The 24,488-nt window shown below is 51.9% G+C and overlaps 2 protein-coding genes across 19 annotated transcripts in view; both read left to right on the top strand.

Moving 5' to 3' along the window:
• The window catches only part of Znf775 (zinc finger protein 775), a 17,070-nt gene extending 6,256 nt beyond the window's left edge, over positions 1–10,814 (top strand). For all 9 annotated transcript variants that reach the window (XM_021654505.2, XM_060380053.1, XM_060380054.1 and 6 more), the window contains 2 exons: positions 1,684–1,769; positions 8,531–10,814. In XM_021654505.2, coding sequence (XP_021510180.1) covers positions 1,739–1,769; positions 8,531–10,137 — 1,638 coding nt within the window. In that variant the 5' untranslated portion in view covers positions 1,684–1,738 and the 3' untranslated portion in view covers positions 10,138–10,814. The remainder of the gene's footprint in view (positions 1–1,683; positions 1,770–8,530) is intronic.
• Positions 10,148–24,488, top strand: LOC110559193 (zinc finger and SCAN domain-containing protein 2). 10 transcript variants are annotated; one of them, XM_060380062.1, is made up of 4 exons: positions 10,148–10,882; positions 19,642–20,506; positions 20,659–20,801; positions 22,054–24,488. In XM_060380062.1, the coding sequence occupies exon 2, from the start codon at positions 19,670–19,672 to the stop codon at positions 20,273–20,275; it is 606 nt and encodes a 201-aa protein (XP_060236045.1). In that variant the 5' UTR covers positions 10,148–10,882; positions 19,642–19,669; the 3' UTR covers positions 20,276–20,506; positions 20,659–20,801; positions 22,054–24,488. The 10 variants fall into 10 exon arrangements, with proteins under 10 accessions (XP_060236045.1, XP_060236048.1, XP_021510173.1 ...); XM_060380065.1 differs by lacking the exon at positions 10,148–10,882 and adding an exon at positions 17,335–17,627 and having other exon boundaries at positions 19,642–20,330; XM_021654498.2 differs by lacking the exon at positions 10,148–10,882 and adding an exon at positions 17,335–17,627.

The raw sequence follows: 24,488 nt of genomic DNA, 5'->3' as shown, positions 1-24,488 counted from the left end.
GCCTGAGTAAGAACTCCCAGAGCAGACTCAGGGAGGTGGTCTGGGGGATTATCAAAGCAAGGGCTGGTCTTTTTATTTTTTTAAGATTTTAAAATTTACTTTATGTATTTGAGTGCTCTGACTGCATGCACACCTGCATGCCAGGGAAGGCACCAGACCCCAGTGTGGATGGTTGGAAGCCACCTTGTAGTTGTTGGGAACGAAGTCAGGACCTCTGGAAGAACAGACAGCGCTCTTAGCCACTGAGCCATCTCTCCAGCCCCATCAAGGGCTGGTCTTTATGAGGGGTCTCTAGGTCCCAGACTCGGTTTTCTATCTGAAGATAACCCAATCAAAAGTACCAGGAAGCCCCTGTCCAGAACCAGCATGAAGCCAGCTTTGAGTTTGCATGGGGCAGCTAACCACTTGTGCTAAGTAAGGGGTTATTAGTGGGTGAAGCCAGACTCCAACCTTAGAAGGGACAGTCACGTCACTGTGGTGGATAGCATGAGCCTACCTGTGAGCCACAGCTCAAAGCCAGGCAGAGGGCGGGATACACAGATCAGTAAGTGCTGGAGGTGAGCTGGGGGATGTGGCTCAGTTGGTAGAGAGACTCCAGAGCAGGCTGGAAGCCTTGAGTTCTATCCCTAGCACTGCATAAAAAGCCAGGCACAGGCCTGTGATGGCAGCACTAGGGAGACGGAAGTGGAAGGTCATAAACTAAAGGTCATCCCTGGGTACTTGATAAGCAGGGCTAGCCTGGGCTACACAAGACCCTGTCTCACACTTTTCTAAATATAGGGGAATGGAAGAGAAAAATGAGAGGGGTTAGGCTTGTGCACAGAGGTCTCAGGGTGAGCCAGCCACTCTGGAAAGCTAACACTTAAGCAGAAGAAGGAAGCAAGACAGAGACTGTAGGGATGACAGAGCAGAGCAGGTCAGACCAGGACACCCAAGCAGCTGCATGGTCTGTCCCAGGTATAAAGGGAAGCAGCTGGGAATGGTTCAAAAGATGATTGTAAAACAAGATTAACTAATGCTACTCATGAACTTGGGGGTGGTGGGCTAGCATGTTTTTGGTGGCATTGGTGGCGGCGGAGGCAGAGGGAGCAGCAGCAGCAGCAGCAGCAGCAGCAGCAGCAGCAGCAGCTGTGGGATGTCCTGAAGGGGTTTGTTCTGGGACATTGGAAGTATCCCATTGATTCAGGCCATGTGGAAGAAGGTCTGCCTGCCAGATGTTGTTTTGGTTTTGGTGATAGTGCTGGGGATTGAATTCCAGGCCTTGCACACGCTAGGCAAGCGCTCTGCTACGGAGTCACATCCCCAGCCCCTCCAGGGGGCTTCTTGAACAGGGCGCCCCATAGCTAACCCTACCCCATGTGCCTGGTTCTCAGGTGGCATGCTCCTCACACACCCTCTGTGCTGACAGTGTGGGCCCTGAAACTCTGCTGTGGGGAGTTAGGAGGCTTGGGTTTTTATCCAGATCAGCTATTCAGCCATCTTTTCATCTCGGGCACACCGAGGCTTGTCTCGGGCCATTTCCTCTTTATGCCCATTTACCTTCCCATCTGCACATTTTACCCTAGGGAGTGGACAGAACTCCCCAAAAGAGCATGGGCTATGAGATGGGAGAGGGGCTGGGAAAATGGGTTTTGTCCATGTGTCACTGGCCATTCTTTCTCTTTCCTCCCATCTTACCCCCAGGTGGCAGGGCTGAGACCTCACCAGCACTGACTGATGCAGTAGGAGGCCTGCTGGGATGGAGAGCAGCCTGGCTGGCACCATCTCAGGTAAGAGAACTCAGCCTCCTGCTGCTTCCCGACCCCTTGCCCTCCTTGGAGCCAAACATAAGTTGCTGTCCTCAGCTGATATCTTCTAGAATATAGAATTTCAGAAGTGTGAAGACCAGGACTTGAAAGGATATCCAAGGAGTAAAACAAGGACAGTAATGTTGGAAGGAAAAAAAAAGGCAAAACCAGGCCAGTAGAGATGCAACAGGGTGGGTAAAAGGAGTGTGTTTTCAGGGCTGGGACTGGCCGGTCAGACTTAGAGAATGCTCCCAGGGCAGGGTGGCTGGCTAAGAGAAGCTGGTGTTTATTGACCAGCAAAGTGTCTTGAATCCAGACTACCAGAGATCTCAGGGTCACTCAGAGTTCAGGGTCCTTGTCATCATTCTGCAGGCTGCTGTGATGACAAACAGCAGGCAGGCTGGGGATTTCCTAGGCCAGTGCTGCCTGGAGTGGAAAATTCCTGCCTGCTCATGGGCTCTTGATAGGAATCCTCTGCAGGGCCGCAACAGCCCCCTCCCATGAGTGGCCCTCCCGGCTCTTGGCAGCAGTCTTGGCACGAGAGAGCATCGTTTTGTTATAATGAATGGGGAAAAGTACCTGTATGCTAGGCTTTTTATCACCCCTTAGCCCAAGGGAATGGGCCTCTGGGCAGAATGAGGTTCAAAAGCACTCCCTTTCTCAGCTGTAGGATCTGCAGAGGCAGGTGCTGAGGCCACATTCCTCTCAACCCTTCAGTATGCAGACGGAGAAAAGCTCTGCCCAGGGCCATCTTTCTGGTCGGATGTCAAGGCTAAGTTTAACGAGGCAAGGTATTAAAGATACGGGCCTCTGGGAGTACTTTAACTGACACAATGTCAGTCAGGGACAGGGATCTCTTCTCATTGAATAAACATCAGACTCACTGACAGGCTTGATACTTGGCACCAAATATTTCTTTTGCCCAGATTTCACTGTAGGTCAGTCCTATTGATTGTAGGTCAGTCCTATTGATTATAGGACAGTCCTATAATCATTTTAACTCTTTACACTTGGGTATTCAAATCCTGCCAATGTGTAATTGAAGTCACTACTTTCCTTCTAAAGCATGACTTATTAAAATGAATTCTCATGACCAAGCACAAGGAAGACAAAAATTTATTTGGAGCTGACTTTTATGCACTATGCACCAGGAATCCATCGTAAGTATTTCCCCCTGAAATAAAGTGTCTGTCTACTTTTCTGTTTCTGTAATAAAACATAGTGACCAAGGCACCTTATATGAAAAAGCATTTAATTTGGCTTATGGTTTTAGAGGATTAGAGTCCATAATGATGGAATGAAGAGATAGCTGAGGGCATACATCTTGACATGTAACAGAGGGAGACAGACAGACAGACTGGGCCTAGCATGAAACCTCAAAGCCCAACCCACACTTTCTCCAACAAGGTCATACTTCCTTCTGCCACCTGGGGACCAAGTATTCAAACATATGGCCCCGTTGGAGGCCATTCTCATTCAAACTAGCATAGAGAGTCAGTTGGCACTAAGACTTAGGTCAGTCTTCCACTCTTGACCAGGAATGCCACCTCGAGTTCTGTCACACTCTTCAGCTCCATCAGCCTGTTTGTCTAGTGTGTGATGTCCTTAGCTTTTTAAAATTGTCTTTTGGTGTAGTGCCTGGACCGGCAGCATCAGCTCACTAACTTCACCATGAGCTGCGTCAGCACAGCAAGGCTGTGGTCAAGCATCTACCTTCCTAAATGGACTTTGGTTTTCAGAGCCCAGATAACAAAAACTGCAGAGTGGAGCCCGTCCTGTTGACATTTACTTAGTGATCGATGAGCCAATACTGACATGGTGACTGCCTAAAGCCTGCAGTGTACACGAGGGCTCAACCTGGGAGCTGGGCTTTCTATAGGTTTGGCATAGAGTAGTGTCATTGACCCCAAATGACACTAACTGGACATCCTTCCTCCCTACCTCTAACCTGAATGTCTACTTCCCTTTTTATAGCTGCTGCCTTTTCCAGAATGTTGTGTAGCTGGAACTGTACAGCATGTGGCCTTTTCAGATTGGCTTCTTTCACTTAGCAATGTACACTTAGGTTTCCATCCCCCAACTTTTTAGGACCTGACAGTCCATTTCTTTTTATTGCCAAGTATTACATATACTTATAGCATAATTTGTTTCCAACATTTGCTCTCTCCTTCGAGAGCATCTTGTTTGGACTTGTTTTTTACTTATTTGGGTCAATGCTTACAACACACCGATTGCTGGATTATACCATAATAATAAGCTCATGTTCAACTATGTAAGAAACTGCCAAAGTGTCTTTTGAAGTAACCACCATTTTGCATTCCTACTGTCAAGGAATAAGGATCCCTGCTGCTCTGCATCATGGCCAGTGTTTGGGATTGTGACTGACTTAGAATGTAGTGGTAGCAGTTTAACTTTTAATCCCATATGAGTCAAAATTTTCCTTTTTAAGGATTTTACCAAATTATATACATCACGTATTTTGTAAGTTAACTTAAATGGGATTCACAGAATTTAAATGTTATCAACCTTTTCAACTGAGAACACATTTGTGCTGGGGCTCTGTAGTAGTTTCACTCTTTTGCTGTGATAAAATACCCTGACCAAAAGCAACATAAAGAAGAAACAGCTTGTTCGACTTACAGGGCCAGGGTACGTGCAGTCCATCATTTGGAGGAAATGAAGGCAGGAAGCCAGTCAGCTAGTCACACACAGTGCAGAGCCTGCTGCCTCTCTGCTTTCTTCACTTCTCTGCAGTTGAGAGCACAGCTCCTGAAACCCTGCCCCGCGCAGCTGGGCAGGTCGTCACATCTCTGTTAGTTAGACAGTCCACCACAGACATGCCCACAGGTCAGCTTCATCGAGAGATAGTTCAGAAAACTCTCTCCCACGGTGACAGTTAAAACTAACTGGCATAGGTTCTTTGTCTCTTCAGTAAAGTTTAGGGGTTTTCTCTGCAAAAAGGTTTGTATGCTTTTTAAAGCACTTGCGGTTAGTTTTTTAAAGTGATGAATTCTGTATGCTTTTGTGCCTGACAGTTTTGCCGAACCATAGTATTTCCATTTGTTAGTGGATTCTCTGGCACATCTAAGCACATGAGGTGTGTGTGTCTGTATGTGTGTGTCTTCCCCTAACTCCCATCCTTTGGCTGATTCCTCAAGTGCAAGGTTAAATAATTATCAATGATAACTAGTATCCTTATTCTGTTCTTAACGCTGTCTTGTAACCTTTGCTATTGAATGGAAAGCTTGCTGTAATTTTAGCATACATTTTTTTTGTCAACTGGAATTTTCTTATATTTTTAGTGTGCTAATGCTTTCCCTACCTCCTCCTAAAACGATGTTGAATTTTTGTCATATGATTTTTCTGCATCCATTGAGAATGGCAGAAGGTATACTTCTTCTTCTTCTTCTTCTTCTTTTAAAGCTGGAGAATCAAGTACAGACCTTGTGTCGTAGGCAAGCACCCTACAACCCACCTGATTTTTCACTTTTAATGAGATAATGTCAAGAATGATATCCAGCAATCCTTGCTTTCTGGGGAAAAATCCCAGCTAGGCTATAATACACAATTTCTAATTCTGTTGAATATGCTTTGCATGTGTCTGTAATTGTTTGAGGAGCAGTGACTACAATTTCCCACCTATTCCCATTCTTATATTATTGTCTTATAGACTGTTCCTGCTCCCCTACTCCTCATTCCCCTCTCTCCTCTCCTTTCCTTCCCTCCTCGTTACTGAACAGTTCCAGGGCTGGGAATAATTCTTTCTTATAAGTTAAAAGAAGATATTTGTTTTTATGAATATATTGTATTTATGAATATGATATTGTATTTATGAATCTGTGACTATATGCAGTACACATCAGGTCCCACAGAGGCCAGAAGAGAATGTTAGGTCCTAGAGCAGGAGTTAAAGCTAGTGAGCCCCTCCCCATGGGTTCTGGGAACTGAATTCAGGACCTCTGGAATAACAGTACACACTGTTAAATGCTTAGCCATCCCTCAAACCTTCATTTGAATTTTTAAACTTTTATTAATTACAGTTTATTCACTTTGTATCCCCCCATAAGCCCCTCCCTCCTCCCCTCCCAATCCCACCTTCCCTCCCCCTTCTTCACCCCTGCCCTTCCCCAAGTCCACTGATATGGGAGGTCCCCCTCTCCTTCTCATCTTGGTCTATCAGATCTCATCAGGAGTGGCTGCATTGTCATCCTCTGTGGCCTGGTAAGGCTGCACCACCCCCCCTCAGAGGGAGATGATCAAAGAGCAGGCCAATCAGTTTATGTCAAAGACAGTCCCTCTTCCCATTACTATGAGACCCACTTGGACACTGAACTGCCATGGGCTACATCTGTGCAGGAGTTCCAGGTTATTTCCATGCCTGGTATTTGGTTGAAATATGAGTCTCTGGAAAGACCCCTGTGTTCAAATTTTCTGATTCTGTTGCTCTCCTTGTGGAGTTCCTGTCCTCTCCAGCTCTTACTATTTCCTACTTCTTACATAAGATTCCATGTACTCTGCCCAACAGTTGGCCATAAGTCTCAGCATCTGCTTTGATAGTCTGCAGGGCAGAGCATTTCAGAGGCCCTCTGTGGCAGGTTCCTAACTTGTTTCCTGTTTTCTTCTTCTTCTGATATCCATCCTCTTTGCCTTTCAGGATGGGAATTGGGCATTTTAGTCAGGGTCCTCCCTCTTGAATAGTTTCTTTAGATGTACAAATTTTAGTAGGTTTATCCTATATTATATATCTATATGAGTTAGTATATACCGTGTGCGTCTTTCTGCTTCTGGGACAGCTCACTCAGGATGATCCTTTCCAGGTCCCACCATTTACCTGCAAATTTCATGATTTCCTTGTTTTTCATTGCTGAGTAATATTCCATTGTGTAGATATACCACAATTTCTGTATCCATTCCTCAGTTGAGGGGCATCTTCATTTGAATTTTTTATAGAATGTGTTGATGCAGCCATGTTTTATATAACTCAATTTGGTACTGTAATTCAGCTTTCACATTAGTCTCTTAATAATTTTTATATAATTTTTTAAAAAACCTTGTCTCCTTTATAATTATTTTTAATGTATTTATATTTTAAAAAATGTTGTTTTTAAGACAGGCTCTACATAGCCCTGGCTGTCTTGGGATCTCATTACGTAGGCCAGGCTAGCTTTAGACTCAGAGCTTTGCCTGCTTCTGCTCTGCTTCCCAAGTGTTGGGATTAAAGGTGTGCACTGCTCTGCTAAGGCATTTTTATTTTTATGTGTGTGTGTTTTGCCTTCGTGTGTCTATGCATCATGTGCTTGTAGTGCCCGTAGAGGCCAGAAGGGGGCATCAGATCTCCTGAGACTGGAGCAGGTGGTTGTGTGGGTGCTACTCTTCCAGGTCCTCTAGATGAGCAACCAATGTTCCTAACCACTGAGCCATCTCTCCAGCCCCTTTAATCTGCTCTTGGATTCATTTGAATTTATGTTTCTGGTAAAATTAATTAATTTATACTTAGAAATTTAGTGATATAAAGGCTATACATGGTATTTAGGATTTGGGGGCGTCTTTTGTACTTTTGGGAGTCCTTGTGAGTTTGTTAGTGCCGTTTTTCTACTTCTCTGGGTGTATGCTATGCTGATTCTGGAGTCTGTTGTTCACAAATCTTTCCTCTGGGCTCACGACTGTTTCACAGTGCCTCCTTCTTACCAGGTGTGAGCGTCTCACTGAAGCATAACACGCACACAGAGGGGCACGCTTTACAAGATGCAGAAATTCTCACGAAGCAAATGCACCTGTGTGACCAGGTTTGTGGGAGAACACTGATAGGACCTCAGAACGCACCGACAGGACCTCAGAACTCACTGATAGGACCTCAGAACTCACTGACAGGACCTCAGAACTCACTGATAGGACCTCAGAACGCACTGACAGGACCTCAGAACTCACTGATAGGACCTCAGAACACACTGATAGGACCTCAGAACGCACTGATAGGACCTCAGAACGCACTGATAGGACCTCAGAACTCACTCCTCCGTAATGAGCCATGGTCGTGGCGTTAATGCACAGTTGATGTTCGTATAAGCTGAGTCACATCCGTACTGTCCTTTCTGAAGCAGTCTTCCCTCTGGCTGGGTGTAAGGTGTGGGCTGCTAGCTGTTTCCCTGAGCCCTGTGGATTACCTCCACTAAAAGGGCACAGAACACGTCTTCCCATGCTGAGCCTTCAGGGGCCGTCTCCTCGTTGTTGGTTTTGTGTAAGAAAGGTGAAGTTGATAACGGTAGAGGTCACACGGTGGAGTGGTCATGCTCCGTGGCTGCCGTTTTGGTGACTCAGGTGTGGTAGCCCTAGCCACTGAGAGTCTGGGCATGCCTTCACCTGGGAAGCCCAGGTCCAAACTCTCAGGAAAAGAATGGCAAGTTTTAGGCTGGTGAGATGGAGAAGCAGATGATGTTCTTTCTCCCTGGAACATCACCTCTTGGTTTCTTTAACATCTCTGCATCCCCTGGGCCTTGGATTAGAGAAGGCAGGACAGTTATGCACGAGGGACCGACGGCCTTGGAAGCCGGCCGTGTACTTGTTCGTACTCTGATGTGGCCCTCCTCCTCTCCCCACTTTCTGCCTGTTCACACAGGGTCCTTCAACTCTTCCCTTACCCCCGACCATCCTTATCCGTGTTCTTCCCTCCCCCACCCCTCTTCCTCTCTCTGTGCTTTGCATTCCACGGTGACGCCCTCTGACTTCTCCCTCTGCCTCTGCAGGAGATGGGCTGGCAAGGATCAAGCAGGAGAAGTCGGAGTGGCAGTCGCAGACTGCGGCGCCTCAGGCCGCGCTCCCGGAGAAGGACAAGGAAAACATATGTCAGCAGCAGGGCGGCCTCCCTCCAGGTCAGACCGCGGGGCGGCCCTGGGCTCTGGGGTCCCAGGAGGAGACTGGGGGTGCACGGTGGGCGCCGCCTCCTGAGCAGGATGCACGGCCGGCCGCTCGAGTTCCGGGGACCGCTGCAGGGCCCCTGAGCCCCGCACTCCCCGCGGGCGGGGGTCACTTCGTGTGTGTGGATTGTGGGAAGAGGTTCAGCTGGTGGTCATCCCTGAAGATCCACCAGCGCACGCACACGGGCGAGAAGCCTTACCTCTGCGGCAAGTGTGGCAAGAGCTTCAGCCAGAAGCCCAACCTGGTACGCCACCAGCGCCACCACACCGGCGAGAGGCCCTTCTGCTGCCAGGAGTGCACGCGGCGCTTCAGTCAGAAGCAGCACCTGCTCAAGCACCAGAAGACCCACTCCCAGCCCGCCACCCACACCTGCCCCGAATGCGAGCGCTGCTTCCGGCACCAAGTGGGCCTCCGCATCCACCAGCGAGCGCATGCCCGAGAGCGCCTGGGCGCCCGCGACGGCTTGCCCGAGGTGCTGCGGCCTGCCGCTGCTCGCCCCCGGGCCTGTGGCCCGCGCTCGGCATCCCCACGCGGGCGCCCTGAGTGGGTCTGGCTGGGGCTCTGCCAGGGTTGGTGGGGCCAGCATGGGGTCCGGACGACAACCCACAGCCGCTTGGGTGCCAGCGAGCAGCGCCAGTTCATCTGCAACGAGTGTGGCAAGAGCTTCACGTGGTGGTCATCGCTGAACATCCACCAGCGCATCCACACGGGCGAGCGGCCCTACGCCTGCCCGGACTGCGGCCGCCGCTTCAGCCAGAAGCCCAACCTTACGCGGCACCTGCGCAACCACACGGGCGAGCGGCCGCACCCTTGCCCGCACTGCGGCCGCAGCTTCCGCCAGAAGCAGCACCTGCTCAAGCACCTGCGCACGCACCTGCCCGGTGCCCAGGCCGCGAGGTGTACCAGCTGTGGCCAGGACTGCCCCAGCCGTGCGGCACTGCGGGCTCACCAGCGTGTGCATGCCGCTGCGGAGCTGCTGCGCTCGCGGTCTGCGGGCCAGGGTGGCGTGCCTAGCCCTGAGTCACAAGCTGAGGCTGGCCAGAGTGTGGCTGTGACGCCCCAAGGCCCCCAGGGTGCCAAGGGAATGCTGCGCCGCCAGGGGTGCGAGCCCGCGGCTGCGTCCAGCGAGCAGCGCCAGTTCATCTGCAACGAGTGCGGCAAGAGCTTCTCGTGGTGGTCGGCGCTCACCATCCACCAGCGCATCCACACGGGCGAGCGGCCCTACGCCTGCCCAGACTGCGGCCGCCGCTTCAGCCAGAAGCCCAATCTCACGCGGCACCTGCGCAACCACACGGGCGAGAGACCCTACCTGTGCACGGCCTGTGGCCGTGGCTTCCGGCAGAAGCAGCACCTGCTCAAGCACGAGCGTGTGCACGGTGGAGCGCGGGCACCGCACCCTGGCCCGGAGGAGGAAGAGCGAGCCCCTTGCAGCTAACAGTGGTGGTGGGTGGAGCGTGTGCCTGCAGGGTGTTGATGGGGAACTGGAGGGCCTGGAAGGCTGACTCCGTGCTCCCCGAGGTAGGCTCCTCGAGGCTCTGAGGCCTGAGGATAGCGTACTAGAAAACATCTCGAAGGAAGCCTGGAAAGTGCCTAGTGGGGAGGTGAGGTCAAAGCCGCAGTGTCTGAGATGGTCTCTGTTTACTACACCGTTCAGAATGGGCCCCCAGCCTCAGGCATCTAGTGAGGGGCTGCTGGGGGCCCTAGGAAAGCCACCTCGTGTGAAATGGCCTGGAACTGATCAGTGGTGGTGCTGACCTGCCACACAGGCTACAAGATGGTCAGCGCTGTGGTCCGGGTGGGAAGGTGGTCACCGACTCCAGGATACCAATAGAACAAGGGCTGTGGCTAAGAAGGGGTTAATGATTTCCCCAGCACCAAGGACAGTGCCACCCACGGAGGTGCTGGAGGGTTTTGATGGTCTCCATCGGAGTGTCACCGCTCCAGCTGCTGGGACTGGCAATGTGTATGATGGTTAGGGTTGGGTGCAGCCAGGCACTCGCACCCATAGCTTGGCTGCTTGGGGCAGCATCTGTGCCAAGTGTGTGGGCTTCTGTGACTGACTTGGGTCCCTACCTACACTGGTGTTGGAGAAGAATGAAGGACTGAACATTCTATGTGGAGTCACTGTTCTTTCTGAATCGTCCTTACTGGAGCCCAGACGTGCAAGCTATGATTCCAAGGTGTGTAGTGGGCGCTAGTGGGGGGCTTTGCCATTCGTATATGTCCCACTCCTACCCGATGCCCAGGCTGGGGGCTAGTGTTCTGTCTGCCACTCTCCTTCATGTCAGCTGCATGTTTCTTCCCGTATACCGGTCCCCTGAGCCCCGCTCTGTCCCTCTGAGGTCACCTCTCATGTCCTGGTGCTGACAGAAGCCAGGGCTCCAGCCCAGGATGTATCCTTCCCAGAAGACGAGTACCAGGGCTGGATACCCTGGTAGGAGGAGGAAGGTAGGACCCAGGAAAGTTCTGGAGGAGGCAGAACTTGCTGCAGGAGGCAGAACCCTTGCTGGTCTCCTGGACGCCAGCAGTGCCCGGTGCAGCCTGGCTTCCGGTAACTGCTCCAGATGGAGAATGGTTTGGCCTTTTATTTGGAGATGCTTTAAGCTGTAGTGTTATACATAGACAAAAACCCTGGCAGCCGCTGTGCCTCTCCTGAGGAGCACAGTGAGGCTCAGCAGTAAGCCTGGCCTGTGTTGCTTTCCTGGTTAAGTTGTTTGATCCTAAACTGGGTGAAGCCCTACAGTGGGTGAGGTGTCCTGATCAGCTCTGAGGACCATCAGGAGCCCCCTCAACCCCACTGGCCCACCCCAGGAGCAGCTACTCCCCTGCCTCCTTGCAATGCCTTGCCCTTCCTACCCAGCCTGCCCTGCCCTCCCCAGAAGATGTCCAGCGTCTTGCATCACATCAGAACCTAATCTTTCCATGCCTCTTCCTCTTCTTCATCTAGCAAATCCTGAACCTAGTCTGAAAAGATGAACTATTCTTGAAAGACACCCCAGGACATCGTCATTTGGGGACATTGTCATTGCCTTCAGGGTAGGCTCTGCAGAAACACTGGCTCCCAAATGGCCAAGGGGTGGTGCAGGCAGACACTGAAGAGATCAGGCACACTGTCCATCGGAATAGGTTCTCTCCCACAATGGCCTGTGCTCAATGTCAAATCACAGTGATGCGTCAGTAGGACTCAGGGTTAACGAGGCCTAATTGTAGCCCCTGCTTGTGCAGGTTGGTGAGGACACTTGTTCACTTTTCCTGGGTAAGGACTCTTTCACAGGGTCACAGGGCAGACGGGGTCAAATCCCACAGAGCGCTGAATTACTGGTTTATATATGAATCGACCAGGTGGGGTCTGCAAAGCATTGGCTTCTTACGGGCCTGTGTACCAGGCCTTGTGCTTGATGGGTAGAATATGGCCTCTGCCCTCGCCGAAGGACTTCTGGGGAATCATTTTCGTATGTACGACTTGTCACAGTTTGTATGCTCAACTTTTAAAAAAGTGGTTTTCAGTGCTGGCCTTGCTAGCAAGACATTCTAATTCATTATCTCATCTAAGCCCATGTGGTCAGTGATGTGGGCTAAGCCGTGACACTGCCGTTTGACATGAAGGAAGTGGGGGTGGCAGTTCAACTCATCCACCAGTGATACATGTTCTCCTGGGTGGCAGGCCCAGGCCTCTTCTCAGCCTAAGGTCAGTTGTCACAACTCTTCACTCCTCCAAGGAGAGCACAGAGTCGTCAACTTCGGTTCTGGTTCCCTTTCTTTGTAAAGTGGGTCAGTGAATATCAAAGAGGTGGCATGAAATCAAAGACAAGGTTGTACGTGTCCTAGTGGCTTATGATGTGGGGACGCTGTGCAGCGTCGCAGAGATTAAGGGAGCTCATGGGAGCCAGTCCACAAGAAAGGAAACAAGACTCCACGGTTTCTCTTCTGTGCTCTGCCAGGTAAGTGAATGTCAGCCTGCCGTGGTGCTGTGGCCACGCTTGCTAAAGGTCACATGAGCTAGTTGGGGCTGGAACCTGGAACCATTGTCTTCTGAGAGAAGCAGGCTGAAGTCAGGCAACCTAAGGCACATGACAAGTAGCTGGCCTTTGGTGAGCAACAAAAGCATCAAGTTCGAAAGCAAAGGGGTCAGGCTCCTTGAAGGGTTTGGTGTGACTGCCCAGGCTCATGGGTCAGTCTGCCATGGGGAGCTGATGACGGGAGGTGGCAGGTGGGTACAGAGGCCCGAGGATCCAGTAGGTACACTAGCCTGGAGAGCCAGCAGATCTTTGCTCAGGGGGCTTGGTGGAAACTGACAGTTCAACATGGTCTGAGTTTCATGAATTTCTTGACTTTTTTATAGGAGTATTGGAGCCAAAAATAGTATGTTGCCATATGTCATTGTCCTTCCTGGATGAGGCAGTCAGTGAAGAGAAGGAAATGAGTAACATCTTGGGCTGTCCTTTTGGGGAAGAAGGATGGAGTCTCCTGGGTTTCCAGGTTGGGGGAGTGTCCTAGGCCACCTCTGCTTTACAGCACCTTCTGCAATGATGAAACATACGATAATGTTATCCACTGTTGCAGTCACGGGCACATGTGCCTACTAAACAGAACTGGAGGCTGGGGATGGCACTCAGCCGATAGAGTGCTTGCCGAGCATGCACGAAGCCCTTCGGACTGGCCCCAGAACCCCATAGAGTTGGCCATCATGGTGCACATCTGTTCATCTGCCCTTGGAAGGTGGAGGTAGGAGGATCAGAACCTCAAGGTCATCCTTGTCTATATAGCAAGTTTGAGGCTAGCTTGGGCTACAGTGAGACCCTTCTCAAAAATAAAAAAGCAACCAAGCTCTCTCTCTCACACACACACAACTGGTTTCTGAATTTCAACTTGAGTTTTATGTGACAGCTACATGGGGCAGGAGTGTACCCCTGGTAGTAATGCTGCCTCTGTTGGCACAAACCCTGACGCCTTGACTTCCCCTCTCTGCTCCTCTTTCCCCATAGCCCAAGTGTAGAAAAAGATGGGTTTTCTTGTTAATGGGGGGTTGAAGCTTGGGGACCTCGGCAGTGAAGCACACAGCGAACACTCCGTAGGAGGTCGCCGTTACGATTCTAATAAGCTCCATGTGTGGCTACGTAAAGAGCATGTGCACTATGGAAAGAGGCAAGGGAAGAAAGGCTTTTTCCTGTTGAGCTCAGTCTCTAAGAAGAATTGCACCACTCGGTTTTTCTGTTGCTGTGAAAAAACCTGAGAACAAGGAAGGCAGTCCTCACCTAAGGGCATACATGGCTGGGTTCAGTCCATGCTTAGCTGGCTCCAGTTCTTCGAGCCTGAGATGAGACAGAATATCATGGTGAGAGTGTCTGGCAAAGGAGGCTGCTCATCTTAAGGCAGCCAGGAAGCAGAAAGGAAGCAGGAAGACAGGAAGGGGCCAGGGTAGGCACTAGTTTTTCAGACACTACTTCATTTGGGAGTTCCTTAAAGCTTATACTTCCCTTCCAGCCCCCCCCCCCAACCCCAGGTAAGGGAAAAAGAAAGTTGTAAGGGAAAGAGGACGTAGCTCTCTTTACTGCTTCCTCCTGGGTAGGGTCACAGGATTCCTTGGGGGGGGGGGATGCCAATATCTGTCTTCAGGAAGTCCAGAAGTCCAGGTACCCAGCAAACGCAGCAAACAGTCCTCCTCTGCCTTCTCCACGCTACCATGCTTTTTCCCCCTCTGGGCTGTCATATTTATACCCCTCAAAGTCCTCAGACATCAACTAATTCCACCTGGCAAAGACCACGCTCCGCAGGAGACAACAGGTGTGGACAAACTAAAACCCCCAATTTGAAATTTTAACAAAAACATGTTTCCCTGCCACAAACCAAAATGTCCACAACAGGTCAGGGACAAGGTTTATCATTCATGGGCACCCCCTCCCCCACACCCAAGGGTCTACTTCCTCCAACCGGGCCTGGTCTCCAGCACTCCTCTACCTCCCAATACGGCCACCACTGCTGCTGCATCCATCGGTGGATCAATCTTTACGCTCCTCAGGCTGCTGTTCTCCCCTGTGGGTCCCTGACCCCTCTGAGGTTGCCTGTCAGATATCCTGCCTATCAGAGATCCTCCCTGTCATACTTATGTGATGATTTATAATAGCAAAACCACAGTTATGAAGTAGCAATGAAACAATTTTATGGTTGGGGGTCCCCACAAAGGAGGAACTGTATTAAGGGGTCTCGGCCTTAGGAAGGCTGGGAGCCACTGCTGGAGGGAGGGCCACATTGCATCGAAATGGTAGCCGGAACGAACCAGTTCCCCACATTCAGTACGCCCTGTTTAAAAGTCTGGCTGAATTGATGTTATAGGTCCCGTCTTGGATTTTATGAGGAAAGAACTTTGGAACAACAGATGATGCCTCACAACCTGATCCCTACATCTACACTCAGGTCTCTGCAGCCCCTGACACCCCTCTGTGATTTAGCTTGCAGCTCCTCTGTCTTTTCCCTGTGGAGATAGCAAATGTACCATGTAGACACGCATTATTCACTGAACGGACGTTGAAAAGGACTCATTACATGATGGACTCTGGGGTTACAGGGATGCCCAAAGCACAGTCCCCGCTCTTGGAAATTCACAACTCCATGGGGCCAATGCAAGTGTGCTAACTTCCAAATTGAAATCAGCACCAGGCATCTGGATGAGCTGTAGTGTGGGCCCTGGCCAGTTGCCTGGGGATAGAAAGAGCTCTTGGAAGGAAGTGAGAGGTAGATGCCCTGGAGATTTACTCCTGTGCAGGAGGCTCTCAAGGATGGCACTTATCTGTAGGAGTATCAGGGAAGTTCCAGAGTCACCCGTTTGCCTGGTGTGCCTCGGGGAATGCAGCACTGGGCCGTGAGCGGGGCTTGCCGAGTTAGCTCTTTCACCACGCAGAAAGGATCCCCAAGCCTTTGTTAGGCTCTCCAGTCCAGCTGCTGCCCGCCCCTTACGTGATGGTGGTGGCCACACGCGGGCCACTGTCCTGCCTGGATAAAGAAGCATGCCTGTGTATGCTGACTGTTGTCACACTGTCCTGTGGCGTTTGTCACAGCACGTGAAGTTAGGCTTGGGCTGGGGACAGGTGCTCACACATGGAATAGGAGAAGTGACTCAGCCGAAATTCAGCCTTCATCCCTGTCACTCCCCTCAGACACATGGGGTTTTAGAGGGCATCTCCTGTCTCCCATCCCTGCCCACAGTTCTGATTTCTTTTCCTGTGCTGACACTGTTTACCTGGAAAATGCATTGAAGAGTGTGGTGCTGTCCTGCCACATATTCCTATATTTGCTTTTGAAAACCCTGGTCTTCCCTAAATGTCCCTGTTTCTCCTGTGGCCTGCTGAAGAGATGAAACCCAGTTGACAGCAGTTGACAGCTCCTGCAGCAGGAGCTGGACATGGAGGAAGTGTGCCTGTCAGAGATCAGGAGGTCCTCTTGAGTAAGCCACAGGAACTCATAACCGGGCCCTGGTATGCTTAAACATCCTGGTAGATTAGATCAGTTGGCTCTCATGTCCCACAATTTTGCCTGTGTCTAAGTAAAATGCCAGTGTCCCGGGGATGTCTAACCCAGAGGTCTATGGACCTTTTGAAACTTTTCAGGGATGTGTGTGGTGGGGGAGGGGGGTGAGCTGGTTGTGGTGAGCTGGCTCCTCTAGAACAAGTCAAGCTGGGCCTGCTGAGACACTGGCCCTGAGTACAGTGAATGGTGGGCCTGGCATCCAGTGCTAGTGTCCCAAGTGAGGGGATGCTTTCACTGTCTCATGGCCCTCTGGAAGAATTCTGCAAGCACACTTGGCCCTTGGAGAGGACCCTTATAGTATCTGAGTATCCCAAAGTCCCATCACAAACAGCTTTCCTACCTACCAAGCCATGCCCAGTACCTTGTGGAAAAATCTCTGCTGGTCCCGGGAAGTCTGCTTTCTCTGTCTGGCCGCTGCTGAGGGGCCACAGAGAAAGTCTGTCAGATGCTTCTCTCTCGGCTCAGGTCTGTTTCCTTACCGGTGTAGTGTGAACTCTAAGGCCCTTTCTTGTGTGACCTTTGCCACTTTTAAAGTTGTGAGTGTTGGAGGAAGCTACCCTTGTGTTTCGTTTTTAAAAAATACTTTGCCGTCTACAGATGCAAGCAGATAATTGGAAGTTCCCATGAGATAATACATGGGAAGGGGTTGTGTAAAAAAACAAGGGTATGGGCAGGCAAGGGGTATTGTTGGAGGGCAGTGGGAAACTGAAATTTAATGCTACGTCTCGAACCTGCTGCTTCTCTGGATTCATTCACTCATTCATTCACTCACTCATTCACTCACTCATTCATAGCTTCACTAATAGCACTGGCCTGCATGGAACTCAATTTGTAGACAAAGCTGGCTTCGCACTCGAGAGATTTGACTGTGCCTCAAGTGCTAGGATTAAAGGCATGTCACCATGCTGGCCTCCCTGGAGGTTACAAACAGTGCTTTTAGCAGACAGCTTTGATCACAAAGGCTCAGCACTTCGTAGGGCTTTGGCTCTGAGCCTCTCCGGCACTAGGCATCCTGCTTTTCTCCTTTCTTGCTCCTCCGGAATTGCGCGATGCTCCCAGAGTCCCAGCCCGCTTCCCAGGAGCAGAGGCAGGTACAGAGCCTAGTCAGGCTGCTTTTCTGCCTAGGGATGAGGGAGATGAAGACTGCCCTCCTCCGGAAAGGGAGCTGGCCGGGGATGTGGGTGTCGGAGCATGGTGACCCCTCCTGCAAGGCAATGCTGCCCCCAGAACCTGGACCCTTTTCTTTCCCGGGCAGGCGCGGCGCTCGCCGTCTCCCCTTTCCCCAGCAGCCAGGTTGTTGGCAAGTTAGACCTCCCAGCCTCACGGGGCTGCTGTGCGGCTGCGGAGACGCTGGCGACTGCAGCGCTGCAGCAGAGGCAAGGGCTCCAGAGGCGGCGCCACGTGAGTCCCCGGCTAGGGCCCTGGACCAGGAGGGAGGTTACCGTATTTATCGAGGCCAGTGTGGGGACCCTAGGGGCCAGGTCACTGCGGGCGAGCTACCGTATTTGCCCGGAGCCCTGCAGCCCTTTCTGGGAGTGGCGATGCCGCGACTTAATTACTTGTTTACTCGGTCTCACGCGATCTCGCGAGGGACGCTGCGGGCACGAGGGTGGGTGGATTGCATGCATTCCAACAGGAGCTGGGGCTGGCAGCCCAGCAGGGTGGGCTGCAGCAGCTGAGTGGCGGCCTATGTATGTTTCCCAGGGGTGGGGATACGCACAGCTTATCACGTTTCTCCAGGGGCTCTGGGAACCCTGGAACTGGCAAGGCTGTGAGAGTCGCGCGGGGTGGGGTGAGCTCTTGCGATTAATGCAGGGGTTTGACCAGACCAACGCGGCAGGAGGCTTTTCGGCTCTATGGGGGCGGGGAAGGAGGGGCACAGCGCTGCGGGAGACTTAACTGTATGTTCCTTGGGCCGCTCAGACTCTTGAGGAAAAAGCTGCTGCAGACTGCAGAAGGGGAGCAGGTTGGGCTGTGAGTGGGGCACCTGATGGAGGAACTTGGGGGAGGGATGGAAAATCTTGGCTTTCGACCCTCTGGGCCCTGGCCAGAGGTCTAGTAGGCAAAGTGGGGAGTTTGCCCAGCGACAGGACCAGGCTGAGATTGGCCAACGAGACTTTGACAGTCTGACTTTGCAAATGCCAGCACAGCTTGTTTGGGGAGGGATTATGGGTGGAGTCATGGCAATGGGTCCTAGTCCCTTTCTCCAGGATGTGTGCCATTTCCACTGGTGGCCTGAGGTAGGGGAAGACAGAGGCTGTCTCTGCGACCCCACCCTGCAGGTAGCTTGACTGAGGCTGGAAGTGTGGAGACCTGCAGGGAGGTTTGAAGGGAAACCTGAATGAGCTTCTTTGATGGATGGAGGGAGTGAAGTGGGTCTCAGTTGCTCTACACGGCATGGGAGTGGGAGCGAGACATCATGCCCTCTGGAGCTGTGTCCCTTTGAGAGTGGGTTCCTGTGGCTGGGGTGTGTGTGTGTGTGTGTGTGTGTGTGTGTGTGTGAAGGGGTGTTCAGTTGATAGGCAGCTAATACAGTGAAACGTTTTCAGTTTCAACGGAGACTTAGGGCCTGGTCCTGGCTCACCTTGCAGTGTGACCTTGCACAAGTATTTTGGCTTCACATAGCTTCAATTGTTCCATTTACAAACCTGGGCTCAGCAACACTGTTCTGTCCCTTATTCAAGGATGCTGGGAGAGTAGTGGGAAGCTGTCTCAGAGGCAGACAGTGGCCTGGGGAGAAAACCTTCCCACGGGCGTGCAGGGAGCCCAGTGCTGGGCATGTTTGGTGAGCACTGAGTGCGGTGCTCAGTCTCTGCACCAGGCCTGGCTCCTCGGGAGTTCTTGCTTTGGTTCAGTGACCCGCAACTTTTCAAGCTTATGATTCATCCTGTTAGGCAGTGGGGAAACCTTTAATGTTTAACCCGGGGAGGTCACTTGCAAGTTTGCAGGGGTTTATTTCGATTTCCTGCTTTGGTGACCTTCCTTCCTGCAGGTTTTGGGTCACTTCCTATCTTTGGGCATCTGACTTGAGAAGCTGCTCCCAAGAATTCTCCATCAGTTTTCAGCCTGTGCCTTTGTGTTGCAGGCACAGGGCTTGATGTGTCTTGTAACAGAAGGTAGCTCTCTGTTCTTGAGATGCTGGGGCCGAGTCAGAGGTAGCATGACCACCTTATTCCAGGGTGATGATGACGGTCACAGGGCAGCAGATTGCAAGGGGATGCTGGCGAGGTCAGGGAAGGCTTCCAGGAGGAGGCAACTCCAGAGAAGAGCCAAGAACGACAGGCTGTTGAAACAAAACAAAATTGTAGATGGGGAATCACTGGAGGTTGTGGGTAGTGCGTGGTGGTTCCTCGGGCTGGAGAATGGCTGACCCTGGGGTTTTCCTCGACCCCTCTCTCTGCTTCTGCTTCTCCAGGGGCTGGTGATTGCATTCGGAAGTGCCCATGACAGAGCTGGTGTCCTCCAGGGGAGGGTCCCCTACAGGGGAGGAGGGTCTAGGGGACGACCACGGCCTGGTTATCCACCACCCGGCAGAGGAACAGCCCCACCGCTGCCCCCTGTGCGGGCAGACCTTCTCCCAGCAGCCCAGCCTGGTGCGGCACCAGAAGGCGCACGTGGGGGCGGGCCGCGCGGCCGCCTTCGTGTGTCCCGAGTGCGGCAAGGCCTTCAGCGTCAAACACAACCTGGAGGTGCACCAGCGCACACACACCGGCGAGCGGCCCTTCCCCTGTCCCGAGTGCGGCCGCTGCTTCAGCCTCAAGCAGAACCTGCTCACGCACCAGCGCATCCACAGCGGCGAGAAGCCGCACCAGTGCGCGCAGTGCGGCCGCTGCTTCCGCGAGCCGCGCTTCCTGCTCAACCATCAGCGCACCCACGCGCGCATGCCCACGCCGCACCCGCGCCGTCCCGGGGTCTTCGGGGAGCGGCGACCCTACTTCTGCCCCCGCTGCGGCAAGAGCTTCGCGCGTGAGGGCTCGCTCAAGACCCACCAGCGCAGCCACGGCCACGGGCCTGAGAGCCAGGCGGCCCCTTTAAGCCGTGTGCTATGACCTGTGGGAGACCCGCTGCCATCAGCTGCCTCAGATCCCGGAGTCACATCCAGGGGTGCTGAGTTGCGGTCCCCTCTCTGGATGGGCTCCTGGGGGAGGGGCAGGGCCGGATTGGGGTGTTAAAGGGGCTTAGGCCACTCCCTTTCTTTTTCTCCCCCCTGGCTGGCTGCATGCATCTGCTTTGGGCACTGGCGTTGGTTTGCCTCTTCCGGCTCCTGCTGCCTAGAGCAGGTGAGATTTACAGGGTTGGCCAGAGTCCGCTGAGGTGTGGAGGTGGTGGGAGTGGGGAGTGGGTTTGTAGTGTTGGCAGCCTAGGTCAGAAGTGGGCGCTGGGGCCTGTGTTGGTCTCCGTGACTTGCTGCTTACCTAATCTTCATTCCCAGCATGTCAGCCTTGGAAGCGACTTGGAGAGGGCCACTTTCCACAGCTCCCAGACCCAAGCTTTGTCCACAAAGCCTCAGCCTCCTGCACCCACTGTCTGGTGGCCTTGAGAAACCATTTCACACCATGTCTCAGTTTGCTTATCGTAAGTTGGGCATGAGGATGAGAGACTTTTCCTCTCCCCTGAGGTGTTGTTGTAAGGCTTTGCTGTTATCAGAGGGTGAAACCATTTGTCCAGAGTTTTACCAGTGAGTTCCGGGTTGTGCTCTGCTCCGTTCTTGGAAGGACCCAGCCCAGGCGCTTGGAAATCCATGCTTGTGATGGTGTGTCTGCACAGAGATTGGATGGTGACTAGCTTCACACTAGGGGCTTTGTTGGCTTTGCACTGAGTCTTAGAGACAAACAGTTGCTGTAGAGAGAGCAGGGGTGCAGAAAGATGACTTCAAGATGGCAAGGACTAGGATTTGTTCCACAGAGAACTCTGTATTCAGAGGGAAGTGACCCCAGACATTGTCAGGAGTGCAGGGAGCTCCATCAGACCTGTGATTTAGAATGAGGACAGAGGCTCTGGCAGGACAGATGGATGAACAGAGCCTTGAAGTTCATTCAGGAAGAGGATGGAGGCCTCAGTGAAGGTGATCAAGGTCACCTGGTAAGAATGCTAGCTAGGGCTTGGTTCCAAGACCCATGTTTGCAAGTTATCACACTGAGGCACTGGCCTTTTCTGCCATTTGACAAACAAGGAAACCAAGATTTGCCCAAACTTGTTCCTAATTACAGCTAGCAATTAGTGCTACAGTGGGCAAGTCTGGGCTTTGTTTTGGACCCGAAAACCCTTCAGCTTTATTGTTGAATTATGTAGCTGAGAGAACATGAGCGCGTGGCCAGGGGCCAGGTGATAGGCCCTTATGGGCAGGGCATCACTAGGTTTGTGGGGGCATGAAGTTAGGATGCTGGAGGTGTTCTGAGGGGGCCACTGTTCCCTGACCCTTTGTTTCCTGCTAGGCCCGTGGTTGGTGCTAGAGACTGTCTGTTGCCTTTGCTCTCTGTCTTACCTCAATGCCACATGGCTCCCCTGGAATCATTGCCTTCTACATAAGATTCCCGGTGGTTATTGCCATGTGAACTAGTATTTGGTGGTAGAAAATATTACATTAGGTCCTGGGCTATCAGGAGGTAGTCAGACAAAGAGAACCCAAGGTTTCTCATGTGTAAACAGGCTAATAATTTTGGCAGTGTGTGGTTGGGGAGTGGTGGTAGAAGGGTTCTCCTAAAGTCCCAGATAGATTCAGAATGGGTCAGGTCAGGTGAATGTGTCCACAAAGTCCAGATGGGCGGGAAGGCAGGACCGGGTTACTACAGTGTACTAACTGTGCTCTCTTTGCTTCTGTGAACAGGTACCAAGTGGACAGGATCTCATGGCCCAGGATGTGCAGGGCACACCTGGGCATGGAGACTTAAAATGAAGTCGCATGGGGGCCTGGCATCTGGGCATGAGGACATATCTCCTCAGAAGACTAACCTGAAGATGTCCTGTTTTGGTAGAAACTGGAATTAGAGAGAGATTCTGCACCGTGGTGGAAAACTCCCTAGATCTGACTTGAGTCACAGCTGGACGAGCCTCCTTTCGGCTTCCTGACCCTAGACCTCGACACGGGTGTGTAGATACCTGAGTCTCTGACACCTCTCTGTATGGAGAGCTGGTTTCTCTTCCAGCCTGGCCCACCACTTGGTTGAAGGGCAGGGACAAGAAGCGACTGGCTTGCCCTATTGCAGCAAGTTGATGGCAGCCTGGCTTCAGAGGCAAAACTTCCCTTAAGATGTGAACAGCACCTGAAGGCTTCTGTGCACTTGCTGAACTAGAAAGGTTCTAGTTGAGTCCCCAACTAGACTGTGAGCTCCCTGAGGGCAAGGGGTTGTCATTTCTTCTTCACCCCCTATTGAGTCTAGCACAGGGCTGGGATCCCAGCTCTCAAGAAGACAGTTGTCAACAGGCTGATGAAACAAGTGCTGGAGGTTGTCGGGGGAGGGGGTGGAGAGTGTGTGTAAGGGGAGAATACACATGGGTTAGCTAGGTTGAGTTGGGTTGTGGGCTGACTCCTTGGATCCATAATGGATGCTCAAGGCCTCTTGAGGGGCACTTGAGGGGCAAGTGTCTTTTTACAACCTGATGGAGGCTATGGACCTTCTCCTAGGAGAACGCACATACACATGTAGCTCTCACAATGCCAAGGAGTTTCAGGAGCATCAGGATTCCAGACTAAAGACCTCAGCCCTGGGATTTCATGTGCCATCCTGTCCTTACTCCATACAAGTGTGTCTCTCTCCTCCTGGTCTCCTCTTGTTTGGGAATAAAGAATGCTGAGGCTGAGCCCCTTTCAGTCCATCCATCCCTTCTTCACAGTCTTAAAGGTACACCAGACTTGTGGAACCTGACTTCCACCCCAGACATTGCCAAGGCTCCCGGGCTTGGTTCCTTTTTTCCTTTTTGTGTCTGTCAGGCTGTGACATTTTGCAATGGAGCCCTCAGCTTAGTCATGGCTCTACTTCACTGTGGAGTCTCAAGGTGAGGTTGGACTGCTGAATGGATGGTAAATCATTTTCTCTGTCTATTCCAGGGAGAAAGAATCCTGCTTCCATTACCCACATGCACCTGTTAGGCCTCCTGGCTGGCCAGGTGTTCAGTTCCAGGCAGGTGTCACCTGGGACAGTGAGAATAGAGAGGCAACAGAGCCCAGCACATGGTGCTTGTGGGTCTAAGCAGTGGGAGATGCCAGTGGAGGAGTTGTGTGTGTCCCTAAATGAGCAGAGGTACAAATAGGGGTGTGGGTCTTGGCCCACTGCTGATCAAGGACTCATATCTTCACATGTAAGCAGGTCATTTGGGAGCCCACAAATGTTTCCTCCTTTCCTAGAGTGAACCACTGTTTAGGAAAAGAGAGTGCTCTTCCCTACCAGGGCTTGGTAGGAACCTGTGGATTCCTGACCTGTCTGTATCCCCCATGCAGTTTGGGTTATTGATTCTTACTGAACCCCTATGCCTTATTCTGTGGTCACTGAGTACTCAAAGAGATCTGAGAAAGGGGAGGTGCTCCCCATCCCCAGGAGCTTCCATGGTCCCCCTTTCCCTGGCTAACTTAGAGGAGCCCTTAGCATGGCCCTCAGTTAATTGCCCAGCTTGTCTCTTCCCTGCTGTAACTGGACCATGTCTTCCCCTGTATTGCTCTGAAATGTTCTTCCCCACCCTCAGCCCTCCCTTATTCACCAGAGCTAGGCTCCCAGCCCAGGCTCCTTTGTAAGAGTACTCACATTAACACAAGGTGGCTCCCTAGATTGTTATGTGCTGTTTAGTCCTGTGCTTGTCTCTTCTGTATGTGTGTGTATATGTGCTGTGTGTACTCATGAGTCCCCAACTAGACTGTGAGCTCCCTGAGGGCAAGGGGCTGTCATTTCTTCTTCACCCCTTATTGAGTCCAGCACAGAGCTGAAATCCCAGCTCTCAAAAAGACAGTTGTCAACAGGCTGATGAAACAAATGCTGGAGGTTTTCGGCGGGGGTGGTGGGGTAGGAGATTGTGTTCAAGGGGAAAGTACACATGGGTTAGCTAGGTTGAGTTAGGTTGTGGGCTGACTCCTTGGATCCATAATGGATGCTCAAGGCCTCTGTTCCTTGCATACTGGAGTTGGTAGGAGCAGGAGGGACACCCTACCAGACACAACACACACATCATGGCTACATAGGAGTGCAGATGAGAGGATGTCCAGGCTGGCTGTTCCTGGAGGCCCCTGACATGAAATGAATGTCACTCAAATAAATGTTCTCTACAACAGTC

Source organism: Meriones unguiculatus, chromosome 3, assembly GCF_030254825.1.
Source record: "Meriones unguiculatus strain TT.TT164.6M chromosome 3, Bangor_MerUng_6.1, whole genome shotgun sequence".
NCBI classification, from domain to species: Eukaryota; Metazoa; Chordata; class Mammalia; order Rodentia; family Muridae; genus Meriones; species Meriones unguiculatus.
This window is presented reverse-complemented; position numbering and strand designations above follow the sequence as displayed.

Coding starts and splice junctions, on each gene's coding strand:
- LOC110559193 (XM_060380062.1), top strand. CDS start 19,670: ATGACAGAGCTGGTGTCCTCCAGGGGAGGGTCCCCTACAGGGGAGGAG.